This window comes from Conger conger, chromosome 15, assembly GCF_963514075.1.
Source record: "Conger conger chromosome 15, fConCon1.1, whole genome shotgun sequence".
In the NCBI taxonomy this organism is placed as follows: Eukaryota; Metazoa; Chordata; class Actinopteri; order Anguilliformes; family Congridae; genus Conger; species Conger conger.
The window spans coordinates 7051692-7063855 of record NC_083774.1 but is presented as its reverse complement, the minus strand read 5'-3'; the positions used below and the strand labels follow the sequence as shown (position 1 = coordinate 7063855).

The 12164-nt window shown below is 42.6% G+C and overlaps 2 protein-coding genes across 3 annotated transcripts; both read left to right on the top strand.

The window, feature by feature from the left end:
• The first annotated feature begins 3107 nt into the window (after positions 1-3107).
• Positions 3108-6941, top strand: zgc:172145 (Ferritin light chain, oocyte isoform-like). Of its 2 annotated transcripts, none has more exons than XM_061222492.1 (3): positions 3108-3530; positions 4695-4841; positions 5373-6941. In XM_061222492.1, the coding sequence occupies exons 1-3, from the start codon at positions 3423-3425 to the stop codon at positions 5664-5666; spliced, it is 549 nt and encodes a 182-aa protein (XP_061078476.1). In that variant the 5' UTR covers positions 3108-3422; the 3' UTR covers positions 5667-6941. The 2 variants fall into 2 exon arrangements, with proteins under 2 accessions (XP_061078476.1, XP_061078475.1); XM_061222491.1 differs by having other exon boundaries at positions 3108-3590.
• Positions 6942-8527: 1586 nt separating this feature from the next.
• LOC133111387 (myoblast determination protein 1 homolog 1-like) lies at positions 8528-10610 on the top strand. The gene is made up of 3 exons (XM_061221699.1): positions 8528-9226; positions 9501-9579; positions 9778-10610. Exons 1-3 carry the CDS (start codon positions 8717-8719, stop codon positions 10011-10013), a joined length of 825 nt encoding a protein of 274 aa, XP_061077683.1. The 5' UTR covers positions 8528-8716; the 3' UTR covers positions 10014-10610.
• The last annotated feature ends 1554 nt before the right edge of the window (positions 10611-12164 follow it).

The window sequence follows — 12164 nt, the reverse complement described above, 5'->3', positions numbered from 1 at the left end:
CAGAGGTTAGAGGGGGGGGAGCGGCCTGTAGCGTAGTGGTTAAGGTACATGCCCGGGACATTACATTACATTACACCCGCAAGGTCGTGGTTCAATCCCCGGTGTAGCCACAGATCTGCACAGCCCTTGGGCCCTTGAGCAAGGTCCTTGACCCTGCATTGCTCCAGGGGAGGATTTTTTACATTACATTACATTATTGGCATTTGGCAGACGCTCTTATACAGGATTTTCTCCTGCTTAGTCTAATCAACTGTACGTCACTCTGGATAACAGCGTCAGCCAAATGTCATTAATGTAATGTCATGTCGAGGCTGTGTTTAGGTCCAGAACAGACAGACTGTTATGGACCCACCTCAAACAACAGGCTTAGAACCTTCAGCTACTTTATCCAGCAAAGACAAAACATTCTCACAATGGTGCTGAAATGTAGTGGCAACATTATAACATTGACAAAACATTGGGAGAACATTGTGAGAACTGGGACGTGAGCACACATTTTCTCACAGCTTTTACAATCATAATACATGAAACCATGTCACAAGCTAGGCTCCTTCATAAACAGGTGCTCATCAATTTGTCATTCTTTCCTTACTTATAAAGCAATGCTTTTTTAGACAGCAGAAAAAAGTGCATGCATGAAGTGACACATTAAATGACAAAAAATAAACAAACCTGGAGTTTGTCAAAAAGGATGGCCACACTGCGGTCGAGTGTGTGTGTGTGGGGGGGGGGGTGTCACAGGTGTGACCTGTGACAGCTGCTCCTTGAACCTCAGCAGTGTGTAAACCAATTATAACACAGAAAACCCCCATTAGAGAGGAGGAGGAGAAGGAGGAGGAGGCGGCCTGTGGGCAGGGAAGAGTGTACACCGGGAGGGAACTGTATTCACAGGCTCCATAGCCGGGCTCCTCCTGAGATTTCTTCCCATCGGGGAGTTTTTTCCCTCTCATGTGCTATCTGGCAGCTTAGCGCTGGTATTTCCCCCTTTTTTTCCTTTGCGTCTTTGTCGCAGTCTTCGGTGAAAAGAGCTATAAAAATACATTTTAATTTCAGTTAGAGGAGAGCTGTGACTTTAGTGCTGGGCTAAACCCCTGTAAGCGAGAGCCTAGCAGGACTGCATACGTGGGGCTTCCCACCCAGGAGGTCAGGGGCAGGGGGAGGGGCTATGGAAACATCATATCAGACTGTATCAGAGAACATCAGTGGCTCCTCGTGTGACTGACAGGACCACTGACCAATCAGATCGGAGGAAACCGCCATTTGACACTCCTGCTTTCAAGCAGGGAAGCTGCCCCTTCAGTACCGCTCGCCCTGACCCAGAAAACCCGGGAGAGGTGGAAGGGAATCTCCGAGGGCCAGAAGCAGAATTAGCGGGGGTGTCGTGGGTGTGGCACGGCACACCCGTACGCCCAAATGTGCTGCCGTGGGGGCCCACCTGAGAACCCCTTACATTACATTACATTTCATTATTGGCATTTGGCAGACGCTCTTATCCAGAGCGACGTACAGTTGATTAAGCAGGAGACAATCCTCTCCTGGAGCAATGCAGGGTTAAGGGCCTTGCTCAAGGGCCCAACGGCTGTGCAGATCTTATTGTGGCTACACCGGGATTAGAACCACCGACCTTGTCATTTACCTAAACCACTACGCTACAGGCCGCCCTGTCAAACACAGACACTAACTCAGGCCCATGAAAAACCATGTTCAATTCTATACATGTTCAATTCTATGTTCTTCAGTTCTCTATACTGCTGTACCAGTTACTGCCACACTCTGAATAAAGACTCTGATATTCAGGATGTGAAGCTGTTGGGATACAATTTGGTTGGTGAGGATGATGATGAGGGTGATTACAGTAACAGGATTGATCAGCTTGTGTAAGAGGGGTTGGGGTGATGGGCACTATACTCTCTCTTGCAACAGCTGTATATTGTTGAAACATGTTTTCATTTCCACTGTGGTCTTTTTACTGACACTGTATTTCTGAAATGTGCTTGATACTGTAAGAATTGTTCGGTCTGACATTGCTGCAGAACTCATTACCCACATGTGGGACAGGTCATGCCTAAACTGAACCGAGTGTGAATGTACTTTAGACCTGGCACAGTTTGGGCAGGTGTCTGTGTGTGGGGGGTGTTCATTGACCTCTGACCTCTGTTGGAGCCTGGCCTGGGTATTCCCCGTCCTTACCTCCCCACCCCCGACCCCCCTCTCTCCAGGGGAACCCCAGTCCAGGCCTGCTTGTCTGTCATGTACACAGTCTCCTCGCCCATCACTCCCATAACCCACCTCAGCCTGAGTCAGACCAGACCGTCTACACACACATGCATATTCCACATTTAACAGGAATTCATTAGTAATCCCAAGTATGGGAACTGGATTGTAATTTGGAGGCTGCCAGTTCAGTTTCCTGGTGGCACACAGCCATTTTAGCCAAATGCTAAAGGCACTTAATTACCCTGTATTGCTTCACTAAATACCCAACTGTACTCATTTATTGCCTTTAAAGAATGTAAAGTGTATGGTTTGCTTGGATTAGACTGCCTGCTAAATGCCTAAAATATAATAATGCCTAATATGACATAATCCTTGGACAAATATTATTGCCAGAACCATAACCCACACAAGTCTGCACCACAGTTATGGGTAATTGCTATAGAAGAGACCGGATAACCCTCTTGTTTCAAAAATCTTAATATAAAATTCTTCCACACTGTGTGAAATTACATATATTTAAATAAAATATCAGAATTAACAGAATGGAAGAATATTCCAGTCATGAAAAATAAAATTGAGTACAAAAAGCAGCTGTAACTTATCCAAAATTATTTACAGATGCAGAAAGGTATGCGTCTGTAATTAAGGTTCTGCTGATGAAGGATATAAATATATATAAATATAAATAGATAATTTTGTCATATTTTGTCATTAGTTTGGCAGTAAAAACAGGTAGACTGCCATGCACATATTCTACTTCATTCACGCTGTTCGTGGAGAACACATTGATCCCTCTTTATCGCAGGTACAGAATACGCGCTTGCACGTGCACCCCTCATATATTCTGACACACGCCTGTCGCGACACACCTTCCCGTCCTATTTGCAGAACTGTACTGTACACTACGTTCTTAAGCCTCGCAATCGCAGCCCCACAGTGAAAACAGCCGCGCCGGATGAAGCCCTCATGAACTGGAAGCGAATGCTGCCTGTTTCTAAATGTCCTGCGCTGCTTAAAGTTTATTTTTGACAACACGTTTTTGACAACGCTGCGCGTATTTTACGACATTTTTCTTCGCCTACACCTTTTTGTTTGGAGTCGAAAATATCACGACATGCAATAAAATGTAAGCTTCATTTGTAGCTCGTAGATGCATTGAACAGTAACATCGGACACGTTCAGACTCGCAACGATTCGCTGTAAACATGTCGGAACCGAGTGGCAAAAGGCTGAAAACTGGTTTCCCCATCTGCAAGACGCACAGAACAGCACTTGGGAGCCGCGCCAAACAGAACTTCCCGACTGTCGTGGAGGCAAGTGTGTGTGGCGTGACGAACTTTCTCTTGGAGGTCGCTTACCGACTAGAAGCGCTGGTAAGAGCGAGCATATCGTGCAAGAACTTACTTGGAAATGTGCAAGCTATGTGCTGGCTGTACTCTTAATATTGAGAATTGTTCGACAAAACGCATTCGATATTGTCAATTACACCAAAATAATAATCTAGTCAGCGAATGTTACCAGGCAGTATTTATTTTAATGTATATCCAACTAATCAGACAATACCTTGGATAACATTCATTCCTATGTAAGCAAAAAAAGTTTTTTTTAAACTCATTATCCAGCAGTCCTTTTTACTGGATTCACTTTCGATCCAGTAAATTCAGACACGAAAGATAAATACTTATTATTTCATAAGATGCTGTCTTTCACCAGGACTTAAGTGGCACACCCACTTTTACAAAAGCTTTGACTGAAGACTGGTTTATTATACAAAGGTATCCTGTAAAACAGCAGCTTCTACTGACATTTGTACACAGAAAAATCAAGTTCCAAACATATTTGATCTCAGGCCCTACAGAAATACCATTCATTTGGCCCTCTGAGGGAAGCAGTTTTAATTTAACCTTAATTTATGCAGGAGAGTGCCCTCACAATATGTGCGTTTCCTCAGGTAATCAGGTATTTATCTACACATTTGAAGGTCGTCAAATGAAAGCTTTACTAGGCTTTGTGTGCGTTTCACTGTTCATAGGGAAGTGTGGGGGGCTGTAGGCCCGTGGCTGAAATGTAACTTCCCGCAGGCCAAAATGTAACTTCCCACAAGCCAAAATGTCACTTCCCCCAGGCTAAAATGTAACTTCCCACAGGCTAAAATGTAACTTCCCTCAGGCTGAAATGTCACTTCCCTCAGGCTAAAATGTCACTTCCCTCAGGCTAAAATGTCACTTCCCACAGGCTAAAATGTCACTTTCCACAGGCTAAAATGTCACTTCCCTCAGGCTAAAATGTAACTTCCCTCAGGCTAAAATGTCACTTCCCTCAGGCTAAAATTTCACTTCCCACAAGCTAAAATATTACTTCCCACAAACTAAAATAACACTTCCCACAAGCTAAAATGTCACTTCCCACAAGCTAAAATGTCACTTTCCACAAGCTAAAATGTCACTTCCCGCAGACTAAAATGTCACTTCCCGCAGGCTAAAATATTCGAGCAGGACGACCAGGCTCTGCCACACGTGGCAGCGTTTTTCCAGCGGGAGTCGGAGAGAGAGCAGGAGCGTGCGGAGGCCATGATGGAGTACCTGAATGAGCGAGGGGGGCAGTACTGCAGTAAGGACATCCAGGTATGCCCCCCTCCCCCTGCAGGAGAACACTGGAGCCAACTCCTCCTCATATTACCACAGAAGTGTCTTAGTTTTTTCACTCCGAGTTAATTTACTCATCATTTCACCCACCTAGCTGTGTGTGCGCATGCGCACGTGTGTGTATGTGTGTGTGTGTAATCAGTGTGTCTCAGTGTGAGTGTGTAATCAGTGTGTGTGTGTGTGTGTGTGTAATCAGAGTGTGTGTCTCAGTGTGTGTAATCAGTGTGTGTGTCTCAGTGTGTTCTCTCTCCCTGTCAGAGACCCGGGTGTGTCTCAGAGTGTGTGTCTCAGTGTGTGTAATCAGTGTGTGTGTCTCAGTGTGTGTAATCAGTGTGTGTGTCTCAGTGTGTGTAATCAGTGTGTGTGTCTCAGTGTGTGTCTCAGTGTGTGTAATCAGTGTGTGTGTCTCAGTGTGTGTCTCAGTGTGTGTAAGCAGTGTGTGTGTCTCAGTGTGTGTCTCAGTGTGTGTAATCAGAGTGTGTGTCTCAGTGTGTTCTCTCTCCCTGTCAGAGACCCGGGTGTGAGTCAGTGGTAGCGGTCCTCCAGGCTCTGGAGCTCACCCTGGCCCAGTGGAAGGAGGCCGAGGGGCTGATGGTGGAGCTGGTGCAGTGTGCCCGGGAGGGGGGGGACCCCCACACCGCCAGCGTGGTGAAGGCCCGCTTCCTGCGGCCGCTCGTGCCGCGCGTGAAAGCGCTGGGCGACCTCCTCACCAGCGCCCGCAAAGCCGGCTGCTCCTCCCAGGGGCCCGGGGGCATGGGGGAGTACCTGTTCGACCAGTTGCAGGAGGGGCTTAGCAGCGCCTGAGCCTCCCCCTCCCCCCCCCCTTAAAAAGAGCCATTTACTGGCGTTTCTATGCCCCCCCATCCCCCCCACCCCCCACCCCCACTCAAAAAAAGCCATTCCCTGGTTGCTGGAGAACACACACGGAAGTAGCACTCCATACCCATCGTCCTTCACACAGTTTTGGGCCCATGGATTTCTGTTTGTGTGTCTAACCAAAGCTGTGTTTAATTCCTCCTTCAAACTTTTAAATTTACATAGTAATACACACACACTTACACACACACACACACACACACACACACACACATACACACACAGACAACTGTATACAGTAAAATCTTCAGTGTTAAACTCTTAACAGAGTCCACACTGGATTAAAAAAAGTACTCTGTTAGTGTAAAAAGCATTCAGTTAATTTACCACTGAGTAATTCCAAAATACTGCAGCTCTGCTAAAGATAACATTGAGAGAGAAGTGGCGGAAATCGGAAATCACAAAATCATGTTAATGTGAGCGATACATTGTGACAGACAACTGCTGGCATAGATTAATTAAAGTAACTGCAGCTTTTGTCTTTAACAGAAAATGGAAGAGGTGTATTGTAAAATCTGTGATGTATACGAAGCATTTCAGCATCTGTGCGTGTCAGTATAGCATGTCACTAATCTGCTTTTAGAGTTATTTCACGTTTACAGTCCTCATTAAAACTTCATACCTATCAGAATGCACCTTGTGAACTCTCTGTTGGCTACACACTGCGTGATGAATCTTTCAGCTTCGGCTCAATGTGTGCGTTTATCTCTCCTTGTGGTGGACTTCACCCATCCCCCCAGAGTTGTAAAAAGAAAAGTTAAAGACTTGAGAGTTTTAAATGAGTCACTACAGAGAATATATTTTGCTTCAGTTCTGCCACAACAAACACAAGTTTTCATCATATTCTTTCCAGTGCATTCCAGAAATAGCACTTTGAATTTGAATGTCCAATCAGCTAATGGATGTTCTCCACCTAAGATGGAAGGGATTTTGATTGGATGTCAAGGTTATGATTGGACATATTGATTGGGTGGGCATGTGAATTTGTAATTGTTCAGGACATGTGTGACACATTAAAGCTTAAAGCTTAAAGCTTCCATCTCCCAGAACCACAAGTGGACCCCACTGCTTTATCCTTTAACAGAGAGGGTAAATGCTCTGCTGTAATTGGGTCACTTTCTGAATGAATTGCCCTTTATATTTGGTCTTCTTCTATCAGTCCGTTTTTGTATTTTGTATTGTGTTTCCAAATAAAGTTTTCAATACAAATCAAAATTCTGAAGTTGTAATGTTTTTTTAAGTAGACAAATATCAGATTGTACCAACCAAATATCGTCTTGTTTTTAATTGGTTCATCCCATACACATTATATAATTTCAGCTTCATATCATTAAGTTGAATTAATATGTAACAATGACATATTATGAACCTACGGTCGGGAAATATCAACATTTGTTCTTAACTTTAAATCAGATTTAAGTGCTAGATTATTTTTGTAACCCGCATTATGGCGAGTTTAGGGATCCCCGAAATATATATATTTTTGGATTTATGTCAAAGTTGAGGACGTGTGCATGACTGATCAACGAAGCATATCCTCCTCATTGAAATAAAATATATATTATATATATATTTATAGCGTAGGCCTATTACAGTTATTCATGGGGGATTTTTTAAATTATTATTATTTTTCCATAGAATTTGAGTATTGTCTTGGATCCTGGGACGATTTCTGTAAATACTTCGGCTCTGTACTGCCATCTATTGGTATTTGTCGCTATGTGTTACTGTTTACCCATTTTGCGTACTGTACGGATTAATGAACAAATTGAGATTTTTTTGTTAGATGCGAAATCAATGCATTTACCCGATTAATAAAAATATATTTAAGCTAATAAAAATAATGTTCGTTTGTGTTTGTTAAAGTTTCTATAGTTTAATATATAATAATTTACATAAATATTGAAAAAACAGTTTTAAAAAAGAAAAAGAAGGTTATATATTGTTTTGATAATGGGGATTTCGACGTGCCTTATTTTCGTTTGATTGTTTTGTATTTTAAACAGAAATGGTCCGCGTACTGTCAAAAAGCTGCAGGTTTGAAGCGGAATTAGACTAGTGATCTTGACATTTTTGCTGTTCGTTTTAAATGAAAACTTAAGATAATTATTTAAAACAGTGTGTATCTTGATCTAAATTCTTTGCCGTCTTAAGGTGGAAGGAATTTCAATTCCGTGAGTTTCGGCTTATAGATTTATTTTATTATAGGCCCACACGGGCCAACCCCTTTGACAGCAATGTCATGTCATTTCCAACCACTCGCTTTATAAAGTAATATGTGTAATCATTCTACATGTCAGAATTCTGTTTTTATGGTAAAAGTCAACAGACCACACAAGCTATAACACTGAACATTAGAACGCTTTGTTCACTCTTAAGAATATAAGTGAATTGTCACTAATAACTATCTTGTCAAAAGTTCAATAAATCAATTTCTGATGTAGGCAACATTTATGTTCTGGTCAAAACACACTTAATGGCTTAGGACAAATATCAAAACTTATACAAATATGAATAACAGGCGTTTAAATAGGCCTATGACAAACTGCAATGAGTTTATTCAAAAGTTGCTAAACAAAGTTTTAACGGTGTTTTCTTGAGCGTTCCGTGAAATTATCCACTAAGCACCGTGAAGAAAAGGCCCCTCCTCGTGGGTCCTGCCCGGACAGAGCCAGACTATTGGTCAGACGAGGGAGCTGTCCAAAATGGAAGACACGCCCCTGGATCCCAAGCCAACTATATATATATATATACTGCGTAAAACCACATACAAGCAACAGGTACCCAAAGGGTGCTCCGATAACAGGACTTAAAGTATTCGTCAGTTGGAGCTGATCATCGTATATTTTGTTTGCTCTCTTGCGTTGCTCCAACTCTTTTTGCTCCATTTCGAAAACGTTCAAGTCGTGCCTACGCAAAGACGTCTGTTGGAGACAGACCCAAATCACTGCGAGGAGCTGTTCCTAGAGCGCAATACGATGGAGCTGTCGGATATTGCTTTTCCAATCACCTCCGCGGATGACTTTTACGACGACCCGTGCTTCAACACCAGCGACATGCACTTTTTCGAGGACCTGGACCCGCGGTTGGTTCACCTGGGCCTGCTGAAGTCGGACGACCACCACCACCGCGAGGACGAACACGTCCGGGCGCCGAGCGGCCACCACCAAGCGGGCAGGTGTCTCCTGTGGGCGTGCAAAGCCTGCAAGAGGAAGACCAGCAACTCGGACCGCAGGAAGGCGGCGACCATGCGCGAGAGGCGGCGGCTCGGCAAAGTCAACGACGCGTTCGAGACCCTGAAGCGCTGCACCTCCACCAACCCCAATCAGAGGCTGCCGAAGGTGGAGATCCTGAGAAACGCCATCAGCTACATCGAGTCCCTCCAGGCACTGCTCAGGGGCCAGGAGGAGAACTACTACCCCGTCCTGGAACACTACAGCGGGGATTCGGACGCATCCAGTCCCCGGTCAAACTGCTCTGATGGAATGGTAAGCAGGTTCCTTATAATATACACGCAAAGTAGAGAAGTTCATTTAAATCTCGATAGTACATGACAAACATCTCAATTCAGTGGATTAAGTGAGTGGAAATAACATACTCTGGTATTACACCAGCCCCTCTTTTCTAATCTAGGCAGGGCACTCGTTGGAAACTAGTGTAGTTACAGCAAATGTGGGCTATTTCAATCAATAACACTTTGAACTGTTTGCCATGTTCATCGTAAACAAATGAGTAAACGTGAGTTTTTTTTTCCTTCTTTAGATGGATTTTAATGGCCCAACGTGCACTTCAAGGAGAAGGAGCAGCTATGACAGCGCCTACTTCACAGAGACGCCAAACGGTAAGTGTGAATTCACACGGCATTCGGAAATACCTTTTCCGGAGGTTGAACCGAAGGTGCGATGGCGTGTAAAGACAGAAGGCAAATCAATATGAAGGCTTATAAATTCGGTTACTTTACGCAGAACCCATAGACCGCAACAACCTATCAATTTACTGCAAAATCCTGATATTAACTTCGCCAATATTTTGTTTCCAGATTCCAGAAATGGCAAGAACTCCGTCGTTTCCAGTTTGGATTGCCTATCCAGCATCGTGGAGCGAATTTCGACAGAACCCGCCGCCTGCCCAGCACCGGTCAACGAGGGCGTCGAGGACGGTCCATGTTCCCCACGGGAGGGCTCTATCCTGGGCGAGACTGGAGCACCCACCCCATCCCCGACCAACTCTACACCGTCCTCTCATGACCCCAACCCGGTCTACCAGGTGTTATGAAGTTCGCGGTCTCATGAGGCGAAAGACTGTCGCGATATACATACATTCTTCAATTCAGAGTAATTCCTTGGGGAGGGAGGGATGACCAGACAAAAACGGCATGTTCTTCTATCATCACATGCTGCTGGCTCACACGACACACAAAAAATGGTTTGCTTGTGTTCCAAGCAAAAAGGCTACGTTTAAATGTCTACGTTTGAAAGGCAACGCGCAAGATCACAAATATGATTTATGTACTTGCATTACTTCATATTTAGTCATTATGAAAGCGTGGCGGTACTGGTACGAAACCACATTTTACAGACGCTATTACTGAAGGCAAATGTCCAGGGTTAATTGATCTCCCCGGCTTTTAATGTACTGGTTCTTGTAAAGGAAAACAATCCATAAATGTAATTTGGAAAATGAGGACCATTTTTGTATATTTGTGAATAAGAGCTTTTTTGCTAACAGAAAATGAAACAAAATTATTTAATGCTGTGTGTTTATAGAGATGCTTGGTTTGTTGTGTCAGATGTTTAACTTTATATTTATATATCCAAAGAAACTGAGTGAATGTCTTCGTTTTAATAAACCACTGTGGTAATTTATATATAAGTTCATGTTTGTTGTCGTTCTTGCCTGTTCGGTGGAGTATGTGTAAACCCGTATAAAAAAATAAATTAATAAAAAGTCCATCTCAAAGTGGATAATTCAATGCATGGTAGTTTTCGGGAAAAACGTGCATCAACAATTTTCGTTAAACAAAGGAAAACAAAAATACAAAATACAATATTTTTTTGTGTAACAACAAAGAAGACTTCAGCTATAATTCAATTTTTTTCATGTTGAATGTATTATGTGTAGACATATTTAACAGATAAATGTTGTTGTATTGCCCTGCTTCGTTTAGGAAGCATTTTCCATTACAATACCGCTGCGACGCAAACAGCTGCAGTTTGGTCAGAATGGCACTGCAGAGGCGAAAGTCTCTTCACCTGATTTTAAGACCACCACCTTGCCCCCAGCATTGGATGTAGGACTTTATGGAGCGAATATCCCACATTAATTTAGAGAAAACTTGCCGTTCAATTTTTTTCGTTTCATTGCGACCAGCTGTGCTGAAATGTCATATATACACACACGCAGTCTATAATATTATATTATACTATTGTACAATCTTTTAAATATTTATGCAAATTACAGTAATAAACATAACCTAGTGTTTCCAATTGATACCATATACTAGGGTGCACCTATTCAAAAGTAGACTCACTTTTCTCAAGTAATTCTTTTTGTATAGGCTTACTGTTTCATATTTTGTACCATCTAGTTTATTATAAATATTATATTATATTATATCAATATAAATATTAGGCCTATATTCAGAAATGTAATTGTCCTGGATCCTGGATTATTGAAGGTCTTCGAACTCGAACTGTCTACCGTTGACATGTTGCGGTTTGCTCCACTTAAAGTTCATAGAATGCTTTTAAATAAATAACGAATACTAAACGTTTTCGTTAAAATATTTTATCAGACCGATCCATTAACGACGATCAACCAGAGACAAGATCTGCCTATACCCGGCCGGTCTCTTGATTAACTGGAAACCCAGAGCGTTGAAAACGACAAAAAGAAGAGTGCCACCCAGTGGTAAGGTCAAGTACGACAACACTTCAAGATCGCCAAGAACATTCTGTGGGAAGGAGGCCACAACATGATCCCTCATCCCTAAAAACGCTTTACATTTTCTAATGAACATTACATAAGGATCTGCACTCTGCACAACATGGACGGACGGTGTGCCGGGATAAAAACGGAACTAGACTGACCATAAACATAAATTAATGGGAACGGCAGGGGTTGCTGACTTGGCCAGAAATCGATACATTGCACATATTTTGATACTTTGTGATTGTAAAATAATAATAATAATAATAATAATAATAATAATAATAATAATAATAATAATAATAATAAAAATAATAAAAAACAATAACAATTATGAGTTAAATACGTTTAATCGCACTTCGATTTTATTTGTTTTCCTGTACGCCTTCATGTTATAGGCTACATGTCCAGTAATGTGTCCAGTAAAATTCTACGCTTCCAAGTCAGCCCACCACATTGAAAGCCACAACTATGTTGTTAAGCGTGTTGTTAAGGTGT

What these genes read in the sequence shown, in the direction of transcription:
- LOC133111387 (XM_061221699.1), top strand. Translation starts at nt 8,717, where the DNA reads ATGGAGCTGTCGGATATTGCTTTTCCAATCACCTCCGCGGATGACTTT. An exon ending in CAAACTGCTCTGATGGAATG is followed by an intron (nt 9,227 to 9,500) that starts GTAAGCAGGTTC and finishes TTCCTTCTTTAG; the next exon opens with ATGGATTTTAATGGCCCAAC. An exon ending in CTTCACAGAGACGCCAAACG is followed by an intron (nt 9,580 to 9,777) that starts GTAAGTGTGAAT and finishes TTTTGTTTCCAG; the next exon opens with ATTCCAGAAATGGCAAGAAC.
- zgc:172145 (XM_061222491.1), top strand. Translation starts at nt 3,423, where the DNA reads ATGTCGGAACCGAGTGGCAAAAGGCTGAAAACTGGTTTCCCCATCTGC. An exon ending in CTTACCGACTAGAAGCGCTG is followed by an intron (nt 3,591 to 4,694) that starts GTAAGAGCGAGC and finishes CACTTCCCGCAG; the next exon opens with GCTAAAATATTCGAGCAGGA. An exon ending in ACTGCAGTAAGGACATCCAG is followed by an intron (nt 4,842 to 5,372) that starts GTATGCCCCCCT and finishes TCTCCCTGTCAG; the next exon opens with AGACCCGGGTGTGAGTCAGT.